The sequence below is a fragment of the Chlorocebus sabaeus genome, chromosome 11 (assembly GCF_047675955.1).
Source record: "Chlorocebus sabaeus isolate Y175 chromosome 11, mChlSab1.0.hap1, whole genome shotgun sequence".
In the NCBI taxonomy this organism is placed as follows: domain Eukaryota; kingdom Metazoa; phylum Chordata; class Mammalia; order Primates; family Cercopithecidae; genus Chlorocebus; species Chlorocebus sabaeus.
This window is the reverse complement of record NC_132914.1, coordinates 47,304,277-47,331,674: the sequence shown is the minus strand read 5'-3', so window position 1 is coordinate 47,331,674 and position 27,398 is coordinate 47,304,277. Positions and strand designations below refer to the sequence as shown.

Genomic DNA, 27,398 nt, shown 5'->3' with positions numbered 1-27,398 from the left:
AAAGCAACAAGTTGAGCCGGGCGCGGTGGCTTAAGCCTGTAATCCCAGCACTTTGGGAGGCTGAGACGGTGGATCACGAGGTCAGGAGATCGAGACCATCCTGGCTAACACGTGAAACCCTGTCTCTACTAAAAAATACAAAAAACTAGCCGGGCGAGGTGGCGGGCGCCTGTGGTCCTAGTGACTCCGGAGGCTGAGGCAGGAGAATGGCATAAACCCGGGAGGCGGAGCTTGCAGTGAGCTGAGATCCGGCCACTGCACTCCAGCCTGGGCAACAGAGCCAGACTCCATCTCAAAAAAAAAAAAAAAAAAGCAACAAGTTGGCTGGGTGCAGTGGCTCACACCTGTAATCCCAGCACTTTGGGAGGCCAAGGTGGGTGGATCACGAGGTCAGGAGATTGAGATCATCCTGGCTAACACAGTGAAACCCTGTGTCTACTAAAAAGACAAAAAAAAATTAGCTGGTTTTGGTGGCGTGCACCCATAATCCCAGCTACTCAGGAGGCTGAGGCAGGAGAATCACTTGAACCCAGGAAGTAGAGGTTGCAGTGAGCCGAGATCACACCGCTGCACTCCAGCCTGGGCTACAAAGGGAAGGGAGACTCCGTTTCAAAAAAAAAAAAAAAAAAGCAACAAGTCAAGTAAATATATATTAGGTAATAGACAAAAAGCTCGATAGTGGGGAGTCTAATCTCCTAATTCTTCTAATCAAACTGATGATGTCACTGGGGAAAAGAGGATCGGTTGGAACCTGGCATTTGGCAGTTACCAGAGGAGTTGTGCCTGGGCAGAGGGTACCCAGGAGACACCCTGGTGCCCTTAACCTCCAAAGCAGGCAACATTGTGTGTCCAGGTCTGTGGACCAGAGACACAGGATGTTTTGTGACTGACAGAGTGATCCAAAATGGAGAAGGATGACCCTCCACAGTTGGTGGCTCCCACATCAGTGAAAGCCATCATCTTGAGGATTGAGGCTGCCCAGCTAACTCGGGCTCAAGAGGTAGCCCCTGAGATGAAGGAATCACCCTTGTATTGGGATCTGATGTGGAGGTTGGGGACTGATCCCAGGTTTGAGCGAGATTCAAGCTCTGGGTCCTCAGAGGTCCTGGGATATTCAGCAACCCAGGTCTGCAGACAGATTAGTATAAATTATCTCTCCTAAACTTGGCCTCTACAGGGTGAGCTGAAAGCAACCACCCGCCTGAGGCAGGGCTGGGGCCGGGAAGGGGGCAGGAAGCTTGAGGATAGCCCTGAGGCACATTGTGGTACGTCCTACAGGGCAGGAGAAAGGACCCAGAATCTGTTATTGGTAACCCTCCAGAATCCCCCAAGCTGAGCCCAGGAAGTTCATGGGGGTTGGGGAAATGGCCAAAGGCTCAAATCACCCTATACACGAGGCTTTAGTACATTTTTTACTTGAGCCTCTGATCCTAGAGCTTCCTGGGGCCTCACGTTTCCAAGCTTCTGTTGCCTGTGGATCCTTGTAAGGAAAGACATCCAGAAACCCCCAGCAACCTCTGAAATTCTAAAGAAATGTTTGCTGTGGGGTTTTGGTACTCTATCCTTTCTTGACCTTCTTTATAATCACAATGATAATAAAAGCTAACACTTTTGTGTGATGTGCCAGGTACTATTAAAAGCACTTTAAAATATTTAATTCATTTAATCCTTACAGAAACCCTGTGACATAAGTACTATAATGATTCCCACTTTAAATATAAGAAAACTGAGACCCAAAGAGGCTAAGCGACTGTCCAAGGTCACGCTGCTAGCATGTGGCTTCTGGCTCAAGTCCACAGCCCTAACACGGCAATCTGCTGCTTCTCTATAGGATATTTCTACCCAGCTCTTAGACATTTTGGACAATGTCAATTGTGTCATCAACCGCTTCCAGGAAGAATTAGGATATGATTTAAAAGAAAACGCCAAATCTCACCAGACAGATCCAAAGGGCAAGAAGAGATTCATCTTGCTGGACAAAATTGCCTCCTTCTCCAAAGATGCTAAGATGAAGGAGAAGCACCTGTATGACATTCTCCGCTGGCTAGGTGACTGGGGTGAGTTTGCGGGCTGGGCACCGTGCCTCCTCTGGCGAGCACTGGGACAGCACAGGACACATCCCCTTCTCCAGTGAAGCATTCCACCACTCCTGTCACAGCACATCACCTCTGTGCTCCTAAGGGGCAGACACAGAAGTGTCCAAACATCACAGATCATGACATTAGCTGAATATATGATGAAGCCTAAGTCATGGGTCCATTATGACATCTCATTTTTTGAGCAGGATAAAAACTAAATTCAAACCCACATTAGCTATTTAATACAGCACCCCTGGGTAATATTCAAAGCACTGAATGACCTTTACTGCATGAGCCCTGATGCCAGCTGTGTGAGCAACTAGTACAGCCATTTGGGTGTGGGTCAGCTGCATTAAACCCTAAAGCTAGGTGCTACCCCCAACTCAGCTCAGAGTCATCTCATCACAGGACCTGTGTGCTGTGTGCTGGATGCTCCAGTGTTGGAAGAAGATGGTATCAGGATGTGCCCTGCCGCCCGCTTACTACCCCATGCTTGGAAGCTCTCAGTTCAGTGGTCCCTCAGCTTCCTTCAAGACTGAGAGAGCAGTTAACTCTGCTTAATTAATTCAGTTGTCCAGATGTTGCACCAGGCAATGGGCATAGAACAACAACAAGTCAGATACCTCCCTGCTGTACAGACAATACTATTTAATGTCCATTGTGAATTTCTACACGGCAGGCCTCATGTTAATTGTTCCACATGTATTATCTCATTTAATCTTCACCCAGTTCTTTTATAGGGAAGGAAACTGAGGCTCAGAGGGATAAGCGACTTGTCCAACATCACATAGCTAGTAAGAGGTAAAATCAATGTGACTTCACAGCCACTGTAACCCCTGTTCTATAGGGCTAGGTCTGTGTCCCCCTAGAGGACAGACTGCTCTCAGCCTGCACCTCCCATCCCTTCTCCAGGTGACACTCTGACCTATGAGATCGGGGCCAGGAAGAGTGAAGAGGAAGAAGCAGCCCTGGACGAATGGATTGAAGTGACGGAGAATACGTTACCACTCTCCCTCATTGCCACCAAAAGAGGCATTGAGTCACTCACTGCCCTTTGCTCCACTCTCATTGAAGGACAAAAGAAAAGGTCACAAGGTAGGTTCTAGGAGCACCTGGCCAGGGAGCTAGGTGAGGATGGGGTGGATGCCATGGCAGGGGAATAAGTCAGAGGCTGGGCCTGGGGTCTTTCTGATTCTCCTCCATCACAGAAGCTTGATTTGAGATGGATGGGCAGTGGTGAGGGGCTGGGGGTTGAGCCCAGGTCGAGCACTGAGCAGCTCTGAGCTGTCCTTCAGTGCTAAGGGCAGTGTGATGTGGAGACAGGTCTCTGGTGTGCTCACTGGAGCTGAGGCCTTATGTAGGTTCTGAGGAACAAAGCTGCGAGGCCAGGAGGGCTAGAGTTAGCAACTAGAGGCTGCGGATCATCCTCTCCTCACTCCAAACCCAGCAACAGAGCCAGGAAGGCTGGGGAGGCTCAGCCGGAGGCTGCTGCAGAGGTGGTCCATCAGCAAATAGCTGAACCTTGGCTTTTTACTCCCATCAACATTAGGGGAACCTGAGATTATCGAACTCTTACATTTTGTAGATGAGAACACTGAAGCTCAGAGAAGAGAAGGGAACACAAGGAAAGCTTGTGGCCCCACACACAGGTTTTCTGGCTTCTTAATCTCACTCTAGAGTTGAATTGCATCTCTGTCAATTTCTGGTTGTATCACTTTGGGCAAGGACTTCATCTCTCTGAGCCTCAGTTTCCTCACATATAAACAGAGGAGGGTACTGCCTAGCTCCAGGTTTGTGGGGAGGCTTCCACACAGTGTGAGGTGTCTGACACCACGCTTGGAACATGCTCAGGGCTTAATTAACAATAGTTAACCATCAACATTTACCATTGTTCTTCATGGCCAGCCTCATTATCAATCAAGTAAGGTCAGCAGGAGGGAGAAGGCAGGGAAAAGTGGATAAGGAAACAATCTGTTCTGCAATCTGTACCATACTCTGTCTTCAAATACACTTATTGTATACTTAGACCCTTGTTAGATTATAAACTTATGAATGGTAAAGACTGCATCTTTATTTCTTTTTAGGGATGATTTATTGAGCACTTATAACTAGGTACCTGTTACTGCACCTGGCACTAAACATGCATGATCTAAGTCCTATGACATAGATTCTATGATTATCCCCATTTTGCACATTGGGAAACTGAGACACTGAGAAGTTAAGAAAATTGCCCAAGACAAATCAGAAAGATAGGATTCAAACCCAAGTTATCTTATTGCAGAATCTAAGCTCTGGACCACTAGGCCACATGGCCTCTCTGACAATACTAGCTAGATGCTAGCCCAATTTCAGTATCCCTTAATTTTTATATTTCCTCTACCCCTCATCTGAAGTTAGCATTGTTTTTTCCACCAGTGATGTTTATTAAATAGGCCGATGAATGGATGCTCCAAGATAATCACTCCACCAGCTCTATACATAGTAGGTCCAAGGGGGTACAATGACCACCGTGACCCAGCCTTTGAGAAATTGAGATCTGCTAATGACAGGCACAATCTGTGTGTAGTGCATTTTCCTGGGGAGAGAGGGTCTGCTGCTTTCCTTAGAGTATCAAAGGGATCCCCCAAATGGAAAAAGATATTAGTTATTAAAAAAAATAAAACATGTGAACAGTTGGAGGACCATGTGATAAATTCTCCACAAGCATAGTCCAGTGCTAACGGGAAAGGGAAACCAGGCTTCCTAAATGGGTGTAAGGGGTTTGGGTAGCTGATAATAGGAGGCAAACACATATACTGAGGCTGGGAAGTGGCATGATTAGAAAAATAACTCTACCCCAGGAGAACATGGAAGACCAGGAGGATGCTGCAGTGAGCTGTGCTGGCTTGCCTACATCAGGCCCCTCTGGGCTCTGCAGGTGCTGTGGAGCTGGCAGACTCTGAGGCTGGGCTCTGGGCAAGCTCTGCACCCAGCAGACGTCTGCCCTGTCAGCACCATCCCTGGTCCCACATACAGCCCCAGCTCCATACTCTTGCCAAATCCCTAAGGGGGTTGCCATTTTGGCCCTGCAGGGTTTGGAGAATCAATGCAATCCTTGGGACCCATGAGAGATCGTTGACTTTTTTCTCTCCACTTCTCCCAGTGTCCAAACGCACCTTCTGGCAGGGCTGGCAGGGAAGAAGCCCACAGACATCTCCATCCCATCCTCAGCCACTGAGCCCAGAACAGATGCTCCAGGACCAGCATACCACGAACACGAAGGCCTCAGAGGTGACGTCCATGCTGCAGGAGCTCCTGGACTCTACCATGTTCAGCAAGGGGGAGGTCAGGGCCATCAGGTACATGGCCACTGTGGTGGAGAACCTCAACAAGGCCTTGATCCTCCAACACAAGGAGAACAGGAGCCTGGAGACCAAATACAGGTACCTGCAAATGCAGGCGACCGAAGAGCTCAGCAGCCAGAGGCTGCACTTCCAGCAGTTCGTGCAGGTCCTTGAGAGCAGGAAGGATGCTCTGCTGAAGCAGGTAGAGATCTTAGGGGGACGGTACCATGACCTTCTCCTGACGAAGCAGGCCTTGGAGTTCCAGCTGAAGAAGGCTCAGACTGCTACAGGTCAGGCAGAAGACCTGGCTGAGGTTTCTGTTGACTCCCCAGGTCCCTCTGAGAGAGAGACCCTTCCAAGGAAAGAAACAGTCACGGAGGAAAGCCAACAGGAACCCATGAAGAAGGAGCAGTTGTTCTCGCCACTTCCCCCAGGTACCATGGCCATGGTGTGGGACAGTGGTGCTACAGCTGCAGGGCACCAGCCACTTTCCACCATGACTGTGCACTCGAGGGTCGCAGATGTGTTCAGCAGCAAGGACACCAAGAGCCTTGAGCCTGTGCTTCTACCCTTAGTAGATCGCAGGTTTCCTAAGAAATGGGAAAGACCCGTGGCAGAAAGCTCAGGCCACAAAGACGAAGACCAGGAGGACTACTTTCAGGAAAAGGGAGGACTCCAAATTAAGTTCCACTGTAGCAAACAGCTGTCTCTAGAGAGCTCCAGGCAGGTGACCTCTGAGAGCCAAGAGAAGCCCTGGGAGAAGGGATTCGGCTGGGAGACACGGAGGCAGCTGTGGCTGGAGGAGGAGGAGATGTGGCAGCAGCGGCAGAAGAAGTGGGCCCTACTGGAGCAGGAGCACCAGGAGAAGCTGCGGCAGTGGAAGCTGGAAGACCTAGCCAGGGAGCAGCAGCAGAGATGGGTCCAGCTAGAAAAGGAGCAGGAGAGCCTAGGGAGAGAGCCAGAGCAGCTAGGGGAGGACGTGGAGAGGAGGATTTTCACACCCGCCAGTCGATGGAGGGACTTAGAGAAGGCAGAGCTATCGTTAGTGCCTGCCCCAAGCCGGACCCAATCTGCTCACCAAAGCAGGAGGCCACACTTGCCCATGTCTCCTAGTACCCGGCAGCCTGCCCTGGGAAAGCAGAGACCTATGAGTTCAGTGGAGTTTACCTACAGACCACAGACCCGCCGAGTTCCCACAAAGCCCAAGAAGTCTGCCTCCTTTCCTGTCACTGGGACATCCATTCGAAGGCTGACTCAGCCCTCTTTGCAGATATCACCTGCTACTCTTAAGGAGAAGGTGTACCACATGGACATGGAGGCCCAGAGGAAGAACCTGAAGCTCCTGAGTGAGGAGTCTGAGTTGAGGCTGCCCCACTACCTGCGCAGCAAAGCACTGGAGCTCACCACCACCACCATGGAGCTGGGTGCGCTCAGGCTGCAGTACCTGTGCCATAAGTACATCTTCTATAGACGCCTCCAGAGCCTCCGGTAGGTCCTCCCTGGAACCCACCTGGCACCCACCTGCTGCTATATGTGGGCAGAGCCTAAACCCAGTGGGAGAGAAGGAACACAGGGCAAGGGGCGATGGGGAGAGCCACCCCAGGCCTGGACAGGGTCTCCTGAGTGGGATCCAGGAAAGCAAGTCTGGCCTGGGGCCTTGGGCAACCCCTGAAGGTGTGGGAAGAAGGGCACTGACCACTGCTCTCCCTGTAGTGGGCTTTTCCTCTAAGCCACTTCCTTCTCTCTTCCTCTCTTCCCATGGCCCTGTCCGTAATCTGCCTAATGTGCTCCCGTCTTTCCTTTCTCTTTCTGTTTCATCCCAGCCCCGAGGCTCCTCACCTGATACCACCTCCCACTTTTCTCTGCCCCATTTTCCCCAGCTCTTACCAGCCTCCACTTCTCTTTTTGCTCTAAGGAATTAAAGAAAACAAAGTCGTCTCTGGTTAACAGACTTGGGGGATAGAGGAGGCCTCTCCACCCGCTAAATCGCTTCTCCTCTCTTCCCAGGCAAGAAGCAATCAACCATGTACAAATCATGAAAGAAACGGAGGCTTCCTACAAGGCCCAGAACCTCTACATCTTCCTGGAAAACATTGACCACCTGCAGAGCCTCAGGCTGCAGGCCTGGACAGACAAGCAGAAGAGACTGGAGGAGAAGCGCCGAGAGTGCCTGAGCAGCATGGTGACCATGTTCCCCAAGGTGGGCCTCCCACCCCCACCTCCCACTCTGCCTCCTGGGGTCAGCACAGTCAGTCGGCTTGGGGCCCCGAAATGAACCTGTGGGGATGTGGCTGTGACTGCGGGACCAGGGGCAGAAGGGAAAAGAGAAGGCAGGATAAGGCCTCTGCACCAGTGAGAGGTGAAGGCAGGCGGTGGCCTGAGCATGGGGGAGGGCGGCTTTCCAATCTGTTTCTGGGGAGAGCAACCCAGAGAGAGAGAGACATCTCTTCAAAAAGAGCTGTGGAAGAGAAGATTTCTTCCGGAAAAGAAGGGCAGCTGGATCTTGCAGTCCTGGCTCTGGGCTGTGATTCTCCCTCCCCTGTGGTTCTCCATGCCCTGCTCCTGTCAATCTGGTGGCTCTCCGGGCTTGATGCACAGCCATCATCTTCACTGTCTTGCAGGGACTCGCTTTGCTTCTCCCTGAATCAGCTCCTTGGCTTTCCAGATTCCAGGTCTCTTCTTCCTTGGTTCACTTCCTTATTTTAGTAGAGTCCCTCCTCCACTCACTTTCTGACAATGGTTGCATGGGAGGTTAAGTCATTGAGACCCTGGTTGTCTGAAAATGTCTTTACTTAATATCGGTCCTCACTCTTAACTGACTGTTTGCCTGGATGTGGAAATCTAGCTTAGAATCCATTTTCCCTCATAATCCCTCAAAATGTGTTTGTTTGTTTATTTGTTTGTTTGTTTTGAGATGGCATCTCACTCTTTTGCCCAGACTGGAGTGCGGTGGCGCAATCTCAGCTCACTGCAACCTCCACCTCCCAGGTTCAAGCGATTCTCCTGACTCAGTCTCCCATGTAGCTGGGATTACAGGCACCCACCACTACACCTGGATAATTTTTGTATTTTTAATACAGACAGGGTTTCACCATGTTGACCAGGCTGGTTTTGAACACCTGAAGTCAAGTGATCCACCCGCCTTGGCCTCCCAAAATGCTGGGATTATAGGCATGAGCCACTGCACCTGGCCACAATTTTTATTATTTATAAATTTATTTATTTAAAATAAGTTTTACTGTATATATTTAAGGTTTACAACATGACATTATTAAGATACATATATAGCAAAATGGTTACCATAGTGAAACAAATTAACATATCCATCATCTCACATAGTTGCCATTTTTATCTCTCCTCTGGCAAGGGCAGTAGTAATCTACCCATTTGGCAAAACTCCTGACTACAATACACTATTAACTATAATCCAACACATAGAGCTTTCAGTTTTTTAATCCTATGCATTTGCTACTGTGTATCCTTTGGTCTATGTCACCCCATTTCCTCCCATCCCCACTCCAATTCTGGTAACCACTGTTTTATTTTCTGTCTCCTCAATTTGGCCTTTTGGTTTTTTTCAGATTTCACATACAAGTGAGATCATGTGATATTTTTCCTTCTATGCATGGCATACTTCACTTAGCATAATGTCCTCTGGGGCCAACCATATTGTGGCAAATGGCAGGATCTCCTCCTTTTTTAAGGCTGAATAATATTCCACTGTATATACAGTTATGCATCACTTAATGATGGGGTTGTGTTATGGGAAATGTGTTGTTAGGCAATTTTTTGTTGTGTGAACATCATAGGGTATACTTCCACAAACGTAGATGGGATAACCTGCTACACACCTAGACTATATGGTGTAGTCTATTGCTGCTAGGCTACAAACCTGTGCAGCATGTGACTATTCTGAATACTGTAGGCAGTCAGAACACAATGGTGAATATTTGTGTATCTAAACATAGAAAAGGTACAGTAAAGATATGGTATTATAATCTTATGAGACCATGGTCGTATATGTGGTCCATCATTTACTGAAATATTGTTATGCAGCACATGACTATATATACCAGAGTTTCTTTCATTTGTCCACTGATGGGCACCTTGGTTGTTTCCATATCTTGGCTACTGTGAGTAATACTGCAATGGACATGGGAGTCTAGATATCTTTTCAAGGTGGCGATTCTGTTCCTTTGGGTATATACCCAGAAGAGAATCCCTGGGTCATAGTAATTTCATTTTTAATTTTTTTAGGAGCCTCCATACTGTTTTCTACAATGGCTATACTAATCTACCTTCCTATGAATAGTGTACAGGATTCCCTTTTCTTCACACCCTTGCCATGACCTTATTATCTCCTGTCTTTTTGATAATAGCCCTTCTAGCAGGTGTGGGGTGATAGCTCATTGTGGTTTTGATTTGCATTTCCCTGATGATGAATGATGTTGAGCACCTTTTCATATACTTGTTGGCCATTTTTGTGTCCTTTTTTTTTTTTTTTCTTGAGACAGAGTCTCGCTCTATCGCCCAGGCTGGAGTGCAATGGCATGATCTTGACTCACTGCAAGCTCTGCCTCCCGGGTTCACGCCATTCTCCTGCCTCAGCCTCCCGAGTAGCTAGGACTACAGGTGCCCACCACCACACCTGGCTAATTTTTTCTATTTTTTAGTAGAGACGGGGTTTCACCATGTTAGCCAGGATGGTTTCGATCTCCTGACCTCGTGATCCGCCCGCCTCAGCCTCCCAAGGTGCTGGGATTACAGGAGTGAGCCACCGCACCCGGCCATCTTTTTTTTTTTTTTTAAAGACAACAAGTGTATTAGAGCAACAGCGTGCAACAGAATGCCTGCTCCATAGACAGAGCAGGGCTGTCCCATAGGCAGAGTGGCCCAGAGTACCCCATGTCTTTTTTGGATAAATGTCAATTGAGGTCCTTTGCCCCTGCTTTTTTTTTTTTTTTTTTTTTTTTTGAGATGGGGTCTCACTATTTTGCCCAGGTGGGTCTTGAACTCCTGCTCTGCCTATTTTATTATTTTTAGTTTGCTAAATGCCCTGTTTATTCTGCAAACAAGGCTTAGAAATGTGCAGACACAAGTTGTAGGTTGAGAAATCTCTGTGTAGTTGTGACTTCACGACTATACTTCGGTAAAAGCAGTTATGATGGTGGCTTCTGAACATATTAACCTACCATTGTTTTGTCCAGAGCGAACAGTGAAAATGGATTCCTAATGGCCTGTTTCTCTAAGTGATCATCACATTTCACTGCTCTAGTCTTTAAGAACGAGTAGAGCCTTCACTTAAGCTGCCATCTCCTTGCCACTCAGGGCTTCAACAATTGTAAGCACAAACTCAAAGCTGGTCCCAGGCCCTCGGCTTGTAAGAATTTCAGGCTGTCCTTTTCCACACGATTCTCAGAGGAGGTGTAGTGACCTCCATTCATCATTTTGTCCTTAGCAAGCGGGAGTGTTGTAACTTTACTTCCAAAACTTATTTCATGAGCCATCAGAGCAGTAGGACCTGTACAGATGGCGGCTATAAGGTACTTCTGGTTTTCCTGTTCCTTTAGTATCTCCTTCACAGCAGCAGACTCAATTAAATTCTGTGCACCCAGATTACCTCCTAGTAGAACCACTATGTCATATGGTCCCCCTTTTTTGCATCTTCAAGACTGGTATCAGGGCAAATGACAACATCATGGCTACACTGTACTGGGTCTTTTCCAGCCAGACCCGCAATGGTGACCTTAATCCCAGCTCACCTCATGACATCTACAGGATGACCGTCTCCATTTCCTCTGCTTCTTCAGCCAAAAACTCAAAATAATAATGATTTAAAAATCAGGAGCCGGGCGCGGTGGCTCGCGCCTGTAATCCCAGCACTTTGGGAGGCCGAGGAGGGCGAATCATGAGGTCAGGAGATCAAGACCAGCCTGGCTAACACGGTGAAACCCCGTCTCTATTAAAAATACAAAAAAATTAGCCGGGCGTGGTGGCAAGTGTCTGTAGTCCCAGCTACTCAGGAGGCTGAGGCAGGAGAGTGGTGTGAACCCAGGAGGCGGAGCTTGCAGTGAGCCGAGATCATGCCACTGCACTCCAGCCTGGGCAACAGAGTGAGACTCCATCTCAAAAAAAAAAATAAAATAAAAATAAATCAGGTTATGTTTTCATGTATTGAGTTATAGAACTATTTTATACTAAGACTTTATAATGTGAATTTTCCTAACAATAATGTGAGCATATTTTCATGTGCTTATTTGTCATCTCCTTTGGTAAAGCGTATTATTGGGTTGTAAAGTTCATCCTATATTTGATACCTATGTCAAATATTTGCATACCTATATCTGGTATGCAAGTTCTACACCAGATCTGTATTTCATGGATATTATCTTTCAGTCTGCGGCATTCCTTTTTTTTTTTTTTTTTTTGAGACAGTCTTGCTGTGTTGCCCCCGCTGGAGTGCAGTGGTGCCATCTTGGCTCACTGCAACCTCCACCTCCCGGGTTCAGGCAATTCTCGTGCCACACCCTCCTGAGTAGCTGGGATTACAGGCACCCGCCACCATGCCTGGCTACTTTTTGTATTTTTAGTAGAGACAGGGTTTCGCCATGTTGGCCAGGCTGGTGTCTAACTCCTGACCTCAAGTGATCTGCCTGCCTTGGCCTCCCAAAGTGCTTGGGAGTCTTGCTCTGTCGCCCAGGCTGGAATGCAGTGGCGTGATCTTAGCTCACTGAAACGTCCGCCTCCTGGGTTCAAGCGATTCTCTCGCCTCAGCCTCCCAAGTAGCTGGGATTACAGGCATGTGCCACCACACACGGCTAATTTTTGTATTTTTAGTAGAGATGGGGTTTCACCATGTTGGCCAGGCTGGTCTCGAACTCCTGAGCTCTGGTGATCTGCCCGCCTTGGCCTCCCAAAATGCTGGGATTACAGGTGTAAGCCACCATGCCTGGCCTATGTAAGATATTTTGAGAGCAAGAGAGACCAACCACATTCACATAACTTTTATTACAGTATATTGTTAACATTGTTCTATTTTGTTATTAATCTCTTACTCTGCCTAATTTAAATATTAAACTTTATCATAGTTAAGCATATATAGGAAAACCGTGTATAAAGGGTTTGGTACTGAGGTTTCAGGCATCCACCAGGGTTCTTGAAATGCATCCCCCGAGGATAAGGGGGAACTACTGTATGCAAAACCCAAAGCTATACAACAATGAGAAACATTAAAAGGGAAATTCAGGTGTAAGTGAAGACATTCCTCTGAATTCCCAGGTTTCTCTGAGCATCAAAACCCACCAATCTTTCAGTCCTTTTCTTGAATATTATTCTGTATCCACATTCTCTGCATCTGATTGGATCCCTGGATTTTATTTCATTTTCTGCATGACATTCTCCACAGATATATATCATTAGCTGCTGCTTTGGGGGTTGAATGTCCTGGATGTCATTGTGAGCTCCTTTTTACTCTGAGTGTCTTTCTAGTTTTCGTCCAAGTACCCACCACAAACTCCACAACCCACCAATTTCCTACCTACCCAGCAATGAGAAATGGCATCTTAATATTTATTCTTTCAATTCATGAGCATGCTGTATCTCTCCAGTTACGTCTATTTATTTCAGTTTTATAGGTTTATTATTCAAATATTCTGAAGCTCTGTAACTAGGTGCATACACATTTAAGATTGTTTATGTACTCTTGAAAATTTGACCTTTACTATTTATTTTAATAGAGATGAGGTCTCACTATGTTGCCCAGGCTGGTCTCCAAATCTTGCCCTCAAGCGATCCTGCCACCTTGACCTCCCAAAGTGTTGGGGTTACAGCATGAATCACCCTACCTGGCCCAAAATTTGGACTTTTATCCTTATGAAATGGCCCTCTTTGTTTCTTTTCTTTTCTTTTTTCTTTTTTTTTTTGAGATGTAGTCTCGCTCTGTCACCCAGGCAATGCAGTGGCGCCATCTTGGTTGGCTCACTGCAAATTCCACCTCTCAGGTTCAAGGGATTCTTGTGCCTCAGCCTCCCGAGTAGCTGGGATTACAGGCGCCTGCCACCACACCTGGCTGATTTTTATATTTTTAGTAGAGATGGGGTTCGCCATGTTGGCCAGGCTGGTCTCCAATTCTTGACCTCAGGGGATCCACCCACCTGGGCCTCCCAAAGTGCTGGGATTACAGGCATGAGCCACCCACATCCAGCCCTTTGTTTCTAATTATATTCCTTGCTCGTCAGTGTACAACAATATTGATATAGTCACTGCAGCTTTTTAAATACTTTTTACTATTTGCATGGTGTACCTTCTTCCACTCTTTCACTGTTAACCTATGTCTATATATTATTTATTTATTGGAACGCTTCATGAATTTGTGTGTCATCCTCGCACTGAGGCCACGCGAGTAGTCTTCTCTGTATTATTCTAATTTTAGTATATGTGCTACCGAAGTGAGCACCGTGTCTCTATATTTAAATTGGGTTTTAAATTGATATTTTATAGTTGGGTCTTGCTTTTTTATGCAATCTGTCAATCTTTGCCTTTTATTTGGTGGTTTTAGGCTATTTATATTTGATGTGATTATCAACACAGTTGGGTTTAAATATATAATTTGCTCTTCATTTCTATTTGTCTCATCTGTCCTTTGTTTTTTTTTCCCCTCTTTTCCTGCCTTCTTGTGGAGTAATTGAGCTTTTCAAGTAAATTCATCTTATCTCCACTCCTGACATATTACATATTAGCCATACCTCTTTGTTTTGTTATTTTTGTTATTTTTTATTTTTATGTTTTGAGACAGAGTCTCACTCTCTCTCCCAGGCTGGAGTGCAGTGGTGTGATCTCGGCTCACCGTAACTCTGCCTCCTGGTTCCAAGCGATTCTCATGCCTCAATCTCCTGAGTAGCTGGAATTACAGGTGCCTGCCACAGTGCCCAGCTAATTTTTTTTGTATTTTTAGTAGACACAGGGTTTTGCCATGTTGGCCAGGCTGGTCTCGAACTCCTGGCCTCATGTGATCCACCCACCTCAGCCTCCTAAGGTGCTGGGATTACAGGCGTGAGCCACCATGCCCAGCCTGTCTTGTTATTTTGTTTTTATTATTATTATTTTTTTGAAACAGAGTCTCACTCTGTTGCCCAGGCTAGAGTGCAGTGGCATGATCTCAGCTCACTGCAACCTCCGCCTCCCAGGTTCAAGCGATTCTCCTGCCTCAGCCTCCTGAGTGTCGGAAATTACAGGTGTGCACCACCACACCTGGCTAATTTTTGTATTATTAGTAGAGACTGGATTTCACCATGTTGGTCAGGCTGGTCTTGAACTCCTGACCATGTGATCTGCCCACCTCAGCCTCCCAAAGTGCTGGGAGTACAGGCGTGAGCCACTGTGCTCTAGGGTTTACAATATAAATCTTTAACTTATCATAGTCTACTTTCAAATAATATTATTTCATGTGTAAGAACCTTACAAGAGTATACATCTATTTCTTCCCTCCTGGCCTTTGTCCTACTGTTGTCATACATTTTGCCCCTATGTAACTTATAAATTCCCTAATATAGTTGGCCCTCTGTATCTATGGGTTCTGCATCTGTGGATTCAACCAACCACAGATCAAAAAGATTTGGAGAAAAAAATGGATGGATGTGTCTGTGCTGAACACAAACAGACTTTTTTTCTTGTTATTCCCTAAACATTTTAAAGATAGCATTTATATTGTATTAGGTATTATAAGTAATCTGGAGATAATTTAATATATACAGGAGGATGTGGGTGGGTGAAATGCAAACACTGCACCATTTTATATAAGTATGTGAGCATCCACAGATTTTGGTGCCTTTGAGGAGTCCTGGAGCCAATACTCCATGGATAGCAAGGGACAACAGTACATTGTTATTACTTTTCCCTTAAGCAAAGGGAAAAGAATAATCTATTTACCCCCACACTTACCATTTCCAGTGCTCTTTACTCTTTTGTGTAGATCCAAATGTATTTTGAGTATCATTTTCCTTCTGCTTCAAGGATTCCTTTAGCATTTCTCACACTGCTCATCTGCTGGTGATGAGTCCTCTCAGCTTTGGTGTCTGAAAAGGTTTATTCAGTTTTCAGTTTTGAAAGATGTTTTTGCTGGATGTAGAATTCCAGTTGGGCAGTTTTTTCTTTCAGTATTTTACAGATGTGAACACAAACTCTTCCCAGGGATATATGAACTCTGAGGATGGTTTTGTCTGTTCTTGCCCAGTGATTCTTCCCCTAGCCTTGGTAGTTGCCTCACAGGCGTGCACAGAGACTTAATGGGACACCTCTGCAGAGCTTTGGAGATTTCTTGCCATGTGGTTTCCTCCTCTCTAGTACTCTAGTTTTCAAATTCTAGTCATCTTGGCTTCCTTGATCCCCAAATGCTGTCTCCTCATCTCAGCAAGGCTGCTGGCCTGTGTTTGGGTTCCCTGCCTTGTGCTGGGGCCTGGACATTCTCATTTGTTTCATTCCTTTTGGGGATCATTGACCTGCAATGCCTGTTGTCTGAATGGGTATATATCATTTTTTCATATATTTTGTTTGGCCTACTAGTTGTTTACAGGAGAATAGTAAACTAGTCCTTGTTATTCCTTTATCACTAGTTTATCTCCTTAAATAAAATCCCATACTATTAAGACCCATTTTAAATGTTAAAAGTTCCAAGAATTCCTATATACTTAGTTTTACTTTTTATTTATTCAATTTTTGTACAATTTTGAGTATGTACTTACACTCTTGGGCTCCTGGCAAAAAATCCATTGCCCCTCAGGGGACCATGCCCTATGGGTTAGGAAACATTGGTTTAGGCCAACAGAACCTAAACCATTGGTTTAGGCCAACTCACTCTCTTAATCTCTACACTTGGAGCCTATCCTCATCTTTTCCATGTCCTTGCTGAGACCTCACATTTTTCCTCTGAAAACTAACACTAGCAGAAACCTTACTCTTTCACCCCCTCCCCACCACCCCACTTTACGTTGGCAGAATTCAGTAAAGTAACCATCTAAAATGTATAGACCTGGTTTTAACATTCATACATCAAGTACAACCCAAATAAATCCCAAGATGTTATGTGATCTTGTTATGCCATTGTATCCATTGTATCCCATTCAGAGATATAATGCTCACTCACCCACCAAAAATAATAAAAAAGTAAACCCAACCTTTTTTTTTTTTTTTTTTTTTTGAGACAGAGTCTTGCTCTATCGCCCAGGCTGGAGTGCAGTGGTCTGATCTTGGCTCACTGCAAGCTCCACCTCCCAGATTCACGCCATTCTCCTGCCTCAGCCTCCCGAGTAGCTGGGGCTACAGGCGCCCGCCACCACGCCCTGCTAATTTTTTTGTATTTTTAGTAGAGACGGGGTTTCACCGGGTTAGCCAGGATGGTTTCGATCTCCTGACCTTGTGATCCACCCGCCTCGGCCTCCCAAAGTGCTGGGATTACAGGCGTGAGCCACCGCGCCCGGCCAATCCCAATCTTTAATTGGGTCACTCATAATCACTAAAGTGGGTCCAGCTTATAATTCACAATAATGAAATTTTCTTTTATTTTTTCCTCTCCTCTCCCATTCTCTCACATCCAGAAAACCTCTTTAAATTCCAACACACTGTCTCTGACACCCAAACTTCCTTTTCTCTTTGTCTAGATAAATGATTACTAATCTATGGGCCATACACCACTGAGGGATAATGGAACCATGTGTATACCAATAATTGTCTATATACTGAATTACTAAAAAAAGGAAAACTTATATTGGAATCCTTGAAACTTCTGATATTTAAAATAAATGCAAAATAATATAGAATTAAAAAAAAAAAAAAAAAGGCCAAAGAGATAATAGCTAAAACTTGGGAATAATGGAATAAAAGACTCCTATATTCTCCTCTTTTGACTTTTTTTTTTTTTTTTTTTTTTTTTTGAGATGGAGTCTCGCTCTGCTGCCAGGCTGGAGTGCAGTGGCGCGATCTTGGCTCACTGCAACCTCCGTTTCCCGGGTTCAAGCAATTTTCCTGCCTCAGCCTCCCGAGTAGCTGGGACTACAGACGCGCGCCACCACACCCAGCTAATTTTTGTATTTTTAGTAGAGACAGGGTTTCACCATGTTGGCCAGGATGGTCTGAATCTCTTGACCTTGTGATCTGCCTGACTTGGCTTCCCAAAGTGCTGGGATTATAGGGGTGAGCCACCGTGCCCGGCCTTGACTCTTTATTATAGATACATAGATATAGGTACAGATAAAGATTTAACTCCTTTGTCTTCTGTTAATTTTTTTTCACTTATGTTTTGCCTGTTTCTAGATTCTCTACAACAGATGTAAAACAGGAACTAACCCAGCAAATTAGAATTCATACCCTTTGGGACTATTAATAATTTTGTCCCCATTATACAAGTATTGAGTTTATATCCATATTCATCTTTCATATGGCAAGAATAGCTCTCTGCACCACCCATGAGTATGGGATCTTTCCCTGCCAGACACCTTCATTTGCAACACTGGCTTTGGGATAAGCAGCCCTCAGCTCTAGACCTGAGGCTCAGGCTGCCAGGGGCAGAAAAGCAGCAAGTGCCGACGTGGTCCCTAGGGGCAGCTTGGAGGGACTGGAGGATCCCACAGTTGTGAGTCAGAGCCAGCTGGGACCTGCCCCAGGGTTGGGTCAGGAGGTACCACCTGCCCCGAGTCTTGAGCGGCAGTGGCCTGAGTCTAGGGGAGGCAGCATGCTGAGGCATTGGTATGAGGGCTGGCATCAAGCAGCTAGAAGAGCCTTGGCCATGGAGGTTTCGTATCACCTTATACAAGTCCAGATAATCTCCTAGAGGCATCTTGACTTGCTGTTTGTTTTGGGATTGGGAAGGAAAGGGACATGACAATTCTTTGAGTGGCTGTGAAGGTTCCCCCAGCTTCTCAACCCGTGCCGGGGCTGGGGCTGGACAAAAAGATACCCAGTGCAGTCCAGGCACAACCTGGCCCCCTGCTGTGAACCCTGCCTGGAGCTGCTCTAGTTCCAGCTGCTCTGGTTTTATTTTCTTCCTTGCTGTTTTGCCCATTATCCAGCTTCCTCACAACAAAGGAGAAACAGGAACTGACATAGCAAAAAAGAATTCAAGGAGTTTCCAGCAAAGGTCTGATACCTTGTGGTCCCAGGGTTTCTAACTGAAGGGATTCCCTCGACCTTACCCTCTCCACTCAGCCCTGAGTCCAGCAGGGGCACAGACAGGCAGGCAAAGCCTCCTCCCAACCTAGAGAGGAGATAACTTCCTGTTTCCCTGATGCCTCTCTGCTGGTTCCTCTAGCTCCAGCTGGAGTGGAACGTTCACCTGAACATCCCTGAGGTCACCTCACCAAAGCCGAAGAAATGCAAGTTGCCTGCAGCCTCACCCCGGCACATCCACCCCAGTGGCCCCACCTATAAGCAGCCCTTTCAGTCCAGGCACCTGGAATGTGCGCCCCTGCAGATGGCCCGGTAGGTGCCGGGAAGCTGAGGGGGCAGCAGCTGTATGGGTGAAGAGGCAGGCAGCAGGAGTGACCAGCAGGGGGAGGTGGGCTGTGAAGTGAGGGCACCAACAGGCCAAGATCACCCTACAAGTTGCAAAGTGCCTGTCTTCTCAGCTGCCCTCCCCAGTGCTGGCCACGGACCCAGAGGTGGGGTGTGTGTCATAGTGTGTGGGCTTCAGGGGCTAGCCTGACCAGTGCATTTCAAACTATGCAACAGAAAGACTCTGAGGACCACACCTGAAAACTTACAACTTTTCTACCCTGAGCATCGATTTGGCATCTGCCATTGGTCTGTCCTATAAACAAACCTGAACCTCCCTACCATGTGACCTGCAGGCTCTGGAGACACTGTGAACCTCTGGGCAGCTAAAAGGACCCTGGTCCACACCTACCCTTGCATGGCCTAGATCAGGGCTTCTGCCCCAGGGCCTGTTCCTTAAAGGACAAGGGCCACCCTGGGAACCTCTTTCAGCAGCTCCTCAGCCAGAGGAGCCCCAGGGAAGTGAGATTCAGACTCAGTGTTGGAGGGGAGACGAGGAGGACAGTGACACACTCGATTTGAGAAAGGAAGGAGACAAAGCCCACTTGGGCCTGGTGGCTCTGGAGAGTCTCTTGCATCTCAATCTCTCTTTGTTGCTTTTCACATTCTCCAAACCCCCCACTCCCAGCCAACAGGGGAAGCAGATGGAGGCCGTCTGGAAGACCGAGGTGGCCTCCTCCAGTTACGCAATAGAAAAAAAGACCCCTGCCAGCCTTCCCTGGGACCAGCTGAGGGGACACCCAGATATTCCCCGGCTGTTGACACTGGATGTGTAGTCCTCCTACCACAAAAGCCTGAACTTCCTGAAGGCCCAGTAAGGTGCGAGGCTGATGGTCAATGTGGATTCTCCCCAGTAAATCTTTCTCCAGGCTTTAACAATGACCTCATTTACTATCCCACACCAGACAGAGAGAGGCTAACCTGGTTCCTCTGCTAGGCAGATGTAAGCAGAGTCCCTGTGCCAACAGCACTTCAGTTCTAGTGAAGGGTTTCCTTAGTGTCTCAAAGGCCACCAGGGGGCTTTTCCTTCACACTGGCCTCCTGAGCTGCACATGAATTCTGAAGAGCCCCATCTCACCCTAGACCTGGGGGTGGTTCTCAGGGGAGCCAGGTGTAGGGAGGGATAGATGAGGGAGCCCCTGGACTGCCTGAGAAACCTGAGCCTTGGGCCTGGGCCTATCTGTCACTTCCTTTCCTTACTACCTTCAAGAACGGTCCCTGGAAAGAACAGCTGGCTGGGGGGACAGAGGCAGGACTCCAGGGGCCAACAAGAGGCTTTTCTGGTTAGAAAAGGCTTAGCTCTCCTTTGCCTCTCTGGGCTTGTAGATGTCACTACTGAAGGCTCAAGGCTCTTTTAAGGACTCTCTCTACATGAGCCATCCCATCTGCCTCCTGTGACCCTGGCCCTGCGTCAGTTACAGATCCCCAATCGGGAGAGGCTCCTGATGCCTCCAGTCTAGACCTAACCAGAGCCAAGAGCCAGAAGATGCTGGTGCTGCCTCCATCCTCCAACTAGAGATCTCAGTGAGACAGGGAGGCATAGCGGCATCAAAGAGGGCCAGTCCCTGGCCGCACCTGCGCTCTGAAATGGGCCTGAGAGTCCCAGCATTCCAGTCCACCCAGTGCAGAAACCTGGTTTCCAGTTCCTGGAGGGTTTCCAAGGGGGATGTGCATGTGTGTTGCTGTTGGTTGTTGATTTAGATACAGCAAACAGAATGGAGAATAACCAAAACAACACTGTGATAGAACACTGTAACCCATAAGTCAACTGGGGCCTGGCCTGGCAGAGATTCGGTTAAACTTACCCAAAGCCCTCCCCATCGTGGGGGTCTCTCCTCTCCACATCCCTTCCCTGCCTGTGCTCTGCCCAGCTTCTGAGTCTCAGGCCAGCCCCTTTGTTCTTCCCACACACGGAGATATGTGCACATAAATATCAGAGGTACGCACCCCACTTGAGCCCATACACTCATGACGTCAGTAACTTGCTGAAAATACAGAGGGACAGTGAGGAACAGGAATCATGTTGAACAGCACTAAGCAGCAGCCTCCTTTCTTCCCTCTTTCCCCGCCTCTCTCTCTGGTAAAACATGCACAATTCTAAAATTCCTTCATGTCTCAAGCAGAGCTGTTCCACCCACACCCAGGCCTCCACTGGGATCCCAGTTTCAGGCTTAAGGCACTTATCAAAATATTTTTCCCAGCAAAGACAGCTTCCCCTTTCTAAGCGAATTTAGATGAAGACAATTTTTTCCCTGCTTTCAACCCTGTACCTGTTTACTGTGTTGATCTCACCACCAGGTACAGAGGCAGATCCTGCTGTGCTGTCTTCTTTACCCACATCCCAGGCTGCCCACCACCTCCCTGCGTGTCAGGCTGCTCCTGATGTCTCAGTGTGAGGGCTCCCTGCATTGTCTTGGGGTCCACTATTTTGGCATGAGGATATGCTGGTCTCTAACAAAAGTTCTCTGTCCCTGCCCAGGCTGCTGCTACCTCAGGGTGGTGGCTGTGCTGCCTCCTTTGGGAGCGCCCTCCTGGACACTGCTCCACTCCCTGAAGTGCACCTTTTCTTGGGCCAGCTGCTCCTGGCCCACCATGAGTCCTCACATCCACCTGCTGCGCAGTGCCAGGTCACTCGCCTCTTTGTGGTCCTGCTGACCTCGCCGGCTCCCCTGGCCATGCTGTCCAGCTCACAGCCCCATATGGGTTCATAACTAGGCCCAACCTCATGCCCCATTCTCCTGGTCTGCCTGGCACTGACAGCCTGTTTGTCTCCAGGCCCACTGGGGTGTCCTCTCGGCATGTGAGGGAGGGTTGCTCATCTTCCCTCCATGGTTTGAGATGCTAGAAGACTGCATCCCTCAAAACCCAGCAGCCCCCCTTCTCTGAGATTTTTTTCAGCTTTGTCTTACAAGCATGTCCCCTGGGTTCTCTGTCTGACAGGTGGGAGAGCTGTGTGTGTCTGCAGACCCCAAATGCTTTCTGTAGCTGGAGAATCTTAGCCTTGACTCTTGAGTGCTCTGCCCTCCCCTTGCTCAGGGTCTGTTCCTGCACAGCTAAAAACACACTGGTACAGGTCGGGCATGGTGGCTCACGCCTGTAATCCCAGCACTTTGGGAGGCCGAGGTGGGCGGATCACGACTTTGTGTTGAGCAGTTCTGTGTCCAGGCTGAGTCTGGGCCCAGCTCTGGACTTGGCTCTGGGAAGTGCTCAGGTGCTGAATGGCACTCACATAGCCTGGGCCTTGTCTCAGTTGCTCCCCAACCTGTAACTCTATTAACTCTTGCAGTGCCTCAGCGAACCAAAGGAAGGAATGCCAGGAACCTACAAATGAATCCGCTTAGCTTGTTCAAAAAAAGTCAAGCGAGTCGCTCCCTGGAACCCAAATAAGCTAGAAGGATCAAGACAGCCCCAGTCTCCACTGCATCCCTTAGCTGGTGATTCTCAACCTTCCGAGGGATGGAAACCCACAGAGAACTTGGTTGAAATTCAGGTTCCCAGCTGGTGCTTTTAAAGAAACCCTCTGGGTGTTGCTGAGTACTCCTAGAACTTTGAGAAACACTGTTTCCCTCCTGCAGTCCCCAAACGCTACGTTTTTAACACAATAGAGGTTGGTTTATTTTAAAATTCTGTCTCATTGCTGAAACCCACACCTCCTCAACTCAGTTTTAGAACCCTTTGAGTGTTGTCTGTGTACTTTGGGAGCAAACATGCCGAGATAGCTATGAGTGGCACTTGGCACTTAGTAGGTGTCAGTAACCCTTCATTTAATCAAAATATGGACAGATACGTCACTGACATGCCAGTGATTTGCATGAAAGCTCAGAAGGTAAGAACAAAAGGAGATACCAAATACAGACCAGAGCCAGGTGTCATAAGGTGGGAGGCAAAGGTGAGCATGTCTCTGAGTGAGGACAAAGGTGGAAGAAATGGAGACATGAGGTTCAAATATAGATGGTGTGGGCTAAGGAGGCCATCTCTGGCAAGCGTCTGTCAGTTCAGTTGAGACACTAATTCGGTTAGTTCAATCAGCTCATGAGCACCTACGCACCCTCCACCTGACACACAGCTACCTGCCTGGTCCCCACTCAGTCTCCCCCGCCCCATCCTTCTCCACTCACCAGCACCCTTGGCCTAGGGACCACGCATACAAATAGGAAATTACCCTATCCTCAGAGAACCCATGTCCAGCGGTTCTCTTCCTCAGGAATGGCGCCCATCCTTGCTTCCAGCCTAAGACTGAGACTCCGGAAAGCTGAGGAGGATGTGGGATGTGAACAGCCGGTTCTGTGGATGATGCCAGGAGTAGGATTTGTTTTCTGAATCACAGCTTAAGATATCGCGAGGATGCCTGGTGTGGGAGGAAGGGGAGTGGTATGATGCAGGTCACATGCACAGCACAGCTGGGCCGGCCCTGGGCTGTTTCCAGCCTCTCGGGTCCCAGGCGCTTTCTTTTCTGGAGGCCTCACCCCAAAGATACTTAACATCTTAAAATGCCCTCACACTAAATGTATTGCTCTAAATAATTGGAAAGCATTTTTATAACCTTGCTTTAGAAATTAACTTGCTATGAATAAGTTATTTAATGTGTACTTAGCTGTGAGTGACATCTCAGCAATCAGCATGCACAGAGAAGAAATCGGACAAGTTTTATAAATGTAATGAGACTATTTTGAATATTAAATTTGACAGTGAATGAAACTGAAAATATTATGTTTTATAAAGATTTCATACATATTCATACATTCTTTGTTTTTACATTTTGGCACCCATAATATTTTCAAAGGTTTCATGTTTTCACAGTCTCTTGGCACTGTGCTTAAGGGGCCTGGTGGCTGAACTTGCTGTGGTCATGGAGGACTTTGACCTTCTGCATGTCCTCTAGCGAGCTCTCTGGCAAGCACGCAGAGTGTCTGACATTCTTCTCCTGCTTTGGTAACAATTTCATCTTCTTAAAGGCAAAGAAAGCCTGCACGGGTCAAGCTGTGAAGCCAAGAGGGTTGGAAGACATATATATATGTGTGTGTATCTTTGTGTATATATGTATGTATACATGTTTGTGTATGTATGTGTGTATGTATTTATGTATGTGTGGGTGTATTTATGTATGTATTTGCACATGTGTATATGTGTGTGCATGTGTATGGGTGTGTATGTATATATGTGTATGTGTGTATAGGTACGTAAGTGTGTGCATGTATAAATATATATGTGTATAAATGTATGTGTATGTGTGTATACATGTATGTGTATACATGTGTATATATGTGTAGATGTGTATATACGTGTGTGTGTGTGTGTGTGTGTGTGGTATTTTTCTAGTGATCAGGTTCGTTGCTACTATACAGGAGCCTCATTTTTTTTTCAGAGCAAAGTTGACATTTTTGGTCAATGTATTGCTTCTACCCCCCAAAAATTCAGGGAAGACAAGGCAGGGGAAGGAGTATTTCTCTGAGCATTGCTTCAAGCCATATTCGAGGACTGGCCATAGCTCTGTTTGCATGGCCCACAGCCTCAGATGAGGAACCAAAACAAATGTGGAAGGGGACATGGGAGAAGGGTCTACTCTAGCCTTGACTAACTGCAAAGAGGCATACAGTGGAAGGGAGAAAAACCCTTCAAAAACAACCCAGCCACAGAGCCAGGCAGGGGAAAGCCATGCATGGTCTGAAAAGTCAGAAAACAGATGAGTATGACTCTGTGATCAGAGGAGTCATCTTCTCAAGAAGAGAAGATGTGCATGGCTAGGATGCTGTAACTATCAAGTGAGGACTTTGAAGGCAGGACTTTGAAGGTAGCTACATCTAACATGTTACAAGATCTGCCTCTAACAGGTGGGCAACATGCAGGAACAGATGCGGAATTTGAGTAGAGAGTAGAAAATTGTACCAAAGAAATGGAAACTTGAAGATACCAGAAATTAAACCGCTGGGTGCGGTGGCTCACGCCTGTAATCCCAACACTTTTGGGAGGCTGAGGCGGGCGGATCACGAGGTCAAGAGATCGAGACCATCCTGGCCAACATGGTGAAACCCCGTCTCTACTAAAAACACAAAATTTAGCTGGGTATGGTGGTGCATGCCTGTAGTCCCAGCTACTTGGGAGGCTGAGGTAGGAAAATTGCTTGAACCCGGGAGGTGGAGGTTGCAGTAAGCTGAGATTGTGCCACTGCACTCCAGCCTGGTGACACAGTGAGACTCCATCTCAAAAAAAAAAAAGAAATTCTTAACATCAGAGATATAGAAATCCTTTAGCAGGTTTATCAGCCAACTAGACAAAAGCAAGGCAAAAAAATATTTGTGAATTTGAGGCAAGATCAATAGAAATTAGCCAACTATAACACAGACAGAGTAAAAACAAACCAGCAAACCCCAAACCAAACATCCAAGATGTGTGGGATAATACCAATGGTTTCACACACATGTGATCAAAGTCCCAGAAGGAAAAGGGAGAAGAAATATTTAAAGAGCTATTTGAAAAGATAATCACCGAGAATTTCCAAAATTAAAGACAAGAAGCCACAGATCCAAGGAGCTCAGAGAACCGAAGCAGGATAAATACAAAGAAAAACATACTTCAGCATATCATAGTCAAACCTGAAACCAAAGATGAGAGAAGAACTTGAAAGCAGCCAGAAAGAAAAAGTTACCCAGTAGAGTAAGAAATAAAGCAGTCTTCTCAGGCAGTCTTGTGAGTTATGGGTCCACAAGATAACCCAGGAGCCTTCTAAAATATTCCTCCATTTGGGGGCAATTAGCTTAGGCAGGTATCTGTTACCTGCAAAAAACAATTGTCTGGGATGTAATATCCCAGTCCTCCATACCCTGGCCCTGGCTCTTTTGTCACACTCCGGCCCTGCTCTCTGCACACCCTGGGGAGGCCCTCCGCTGGTTAGTGACTTCATCAGCCCTCAAACACTATTTATTGCCTCTGAGCTGGGAGGAAGCTGAGCAGGTGGAGGCTGGATACACTAGTCACCGACCTCAGTGACCCTTGAGGCAGGCCCTGGGGTCTGACTGCTGCCGCACATTCTTTCCCGGTTGCTGAGCAGCCTGGAACGACCAAAGCCTGAGTCCAGCTGGTGCACCAGTCAGGGTGCTGCCACAGAGATGTTCACTGCCACAGGCAGCAGTGCTGTGAGCGGGCAGCTGCCAATGATTCAGGCCGCCACTGGTCAAGAAGATTCAGGTTTCCTCTCTCATCACCCCTAGGCTGTCTGTTAGGTGCCCCGTGTCCTCATTCTCTGGAAGAGAGGAGGAACCTTTCCTGCAGAAGCCACAAGGAGGCGGCAAAGTGCTTGTCTAAGGGCCTCAGCTGGCCTGGAGAGGGGATGGGAATTAGAAGGGAGGGAACTGCATAAAGAGGGACACGAGGGAAGCTGGTGGGGTTCCTGAGAAGGTGCAGGTGGAACGTGAACAGCAAATGCGGCAGAGGGAGGAGAAGACTTGAGGCATTCCTGACCCATGCTGTGGACACGGGGATCCTGCGGAGGACTCATGGTGGTGGAGTCTGCTCTCCCTTGGCCTGGGGCCCCTTCCTCCATACTTGACCGCCTACCCCCAGCAGGTCCTCTGCTCTGTATGGCAGAGATCTATCCCTGCAAATGACCCTTTGGGCAGTCGTTTTTAGGAGCTCTGCCAGGAGGCCCTTCCCATGGACTTCCTCAAGCATTTAGCATGGCCCCATTGATTCATTTACTTTCATTCATTCATTCAACAAGTACCTATTGGACACCTAACATGAGGCAATGTTCTAGGTGTTAGGGATACTGTAGTGAGTAAAACAAATTTTTAAAAAGTGCTTTCATGGCCGGGCGCGGTGGCTCAAGTCTGTAATCCCAGCACTTTGGGAGGTCGAGGCGGGCAGATCATGAGATCAGGAAATCGAGACCATCCTGGCTAACATGGTGAAACCCCATCTCCACTAAAAATGCAAAAAATTAGCCAGGCGTGATGGCAGGCGCCTGTAGTCCCAGCTAATCAGCAGGCTGAGGCAGAAGAATGACATGAACCCGGGCAGCGGAGGTTGCGTGAGCCAAGATCATGCCACTGCACTCCAGCCTGGGCGACTGAGCGAGACTCCATCTCAAAAAAAAAAAAAAAAACGTGCTTTCACAAAGCTTGTATTCTATGGGGGGAAAGACAAGAAACAAAAATAAATTAGTAAAATGCACAGTTATGTCAGAGCATAAAAGGTGCCACGGAGAAACACAAATTTCAAGAGGGATAAGGCAGCAGAATGCAGGGGAGTGAGTGTTACCATTTAAAGTAGAGAGGGCACGGCAGGATGCTAGAGTGAAGACCTGAAGCAGGTGAGAAGGTGAGCTGGGGGAAGGGGGTGCTGGGCAGGGAGAGGAGGCTGAGGTGAGAGCCTGCCTGGCATACTCAGGGGGCAGCAAGGTGCCCGGGGTAGCTGATGTGGGTGAGTGGGAGGGTGGGAGGAGTCACACTGCAGAGGC

General features: G+C 47.4%; 1 protein-coding gene, 1 long non-coding RNA gene, 1 other non-coding gene and 1 pseudogene across 5 annotated transcripts; 1 reads left to right on the top strand and 3 right to left on the bottom strand.

Annotated features, from left to right (window-relative positions):
• Positions 1-357: 357 nt before the first annotated feature.
• On the top strand, positions 358-24,520 carry FAM186B (family with sequence similarity 186 member B). 3 transcript variants are annotated; one of them, XM_073021333.1, is made up of 7 exons: positions 358-1,000; positions 1,832-2,057; positions 2,991-3,173; positions 5,221-6,889; positions 7,409-7,601; positions 18,702-18,871; positions 23,744-24,520. In XM_073021333.1, exons 1-7 carry the CDS (start codon positions 905-907, stop codon positions 23,823-23,825), a joined length of 2,619 nt encoding a protein of 872 aa, XP_072877434.1. In that variant the 5' UTR covers positions 358-904; the 3' UTR covers positions 23,826-24,520. The 3 variants fall into 3 exon arrangements, with proteins under 3 accessions (XP_072877434.1, XP_072877435.1, XP_008001362.3); XM_073021334.1 differs by having other exon boundaries at positions 358-1,178; XM_008003171.3 differs by lacking the exon at positions 23,744-24,520 and adding an exon at positions 19,572-19,819.
• Positions 1,943-23,337, bottom strand: LOC140712854 (uncharacterized). Its single transcript, XR_012094659.1, has 3 exons — positions 23,106-23,337; positions 15,341-15,474; positions 1,943-2,176 (listed from the first exon to the last, which is right to left on the bottom strand). It is a non-coding gene; the product is annotated as an uncharacterized lncRNA (long non-coding RNA).
• Positions 10,673-14,916, bottom strand: LOC103239469 (Parkinson disease protein 7 homolog; annotated as a pseudogene).
• LOC119623992 (U6 spliceosomal RNA) lies at positions 13,747-13,856 on the bottom strand. The gene has a single exon (XR_005240089.2). It is a non-coding gene; the product is annotated as a U6 spliceosomal RNA (small nuclear RNA).
• Positions 24,521-27,398: the final 2,878 nt, after the last annotated feature.

What these genes read in the sequence shown, in the direction of transcription:
- FAM186B (XM_008003171.3), top strand. Translation starts at nt 905, where the DNA reads ATGGAGAAGGATGACCCTCCACAGTTGGTGGCTCCCACATCAGTGAAA. An exon ending in CCGCTGGCTAGGTGACTGGG is followed by an intron (nt 2,058 to 2,990) that starts GTGAGTTTGCGG and finishes TCCCTTCTCCAG; the next exon opens with GTGACACTCTGACCTATGAG. An exon ending in TGGTGACCATGTTCCCCAAG is followed by an intron (nt 7,602 to 18,701) that starts GTGGGCCTCCCA and finishes TGGTTCCTCTAG; the next exon opens with CTCCAGCTGGAGTGGAACGT.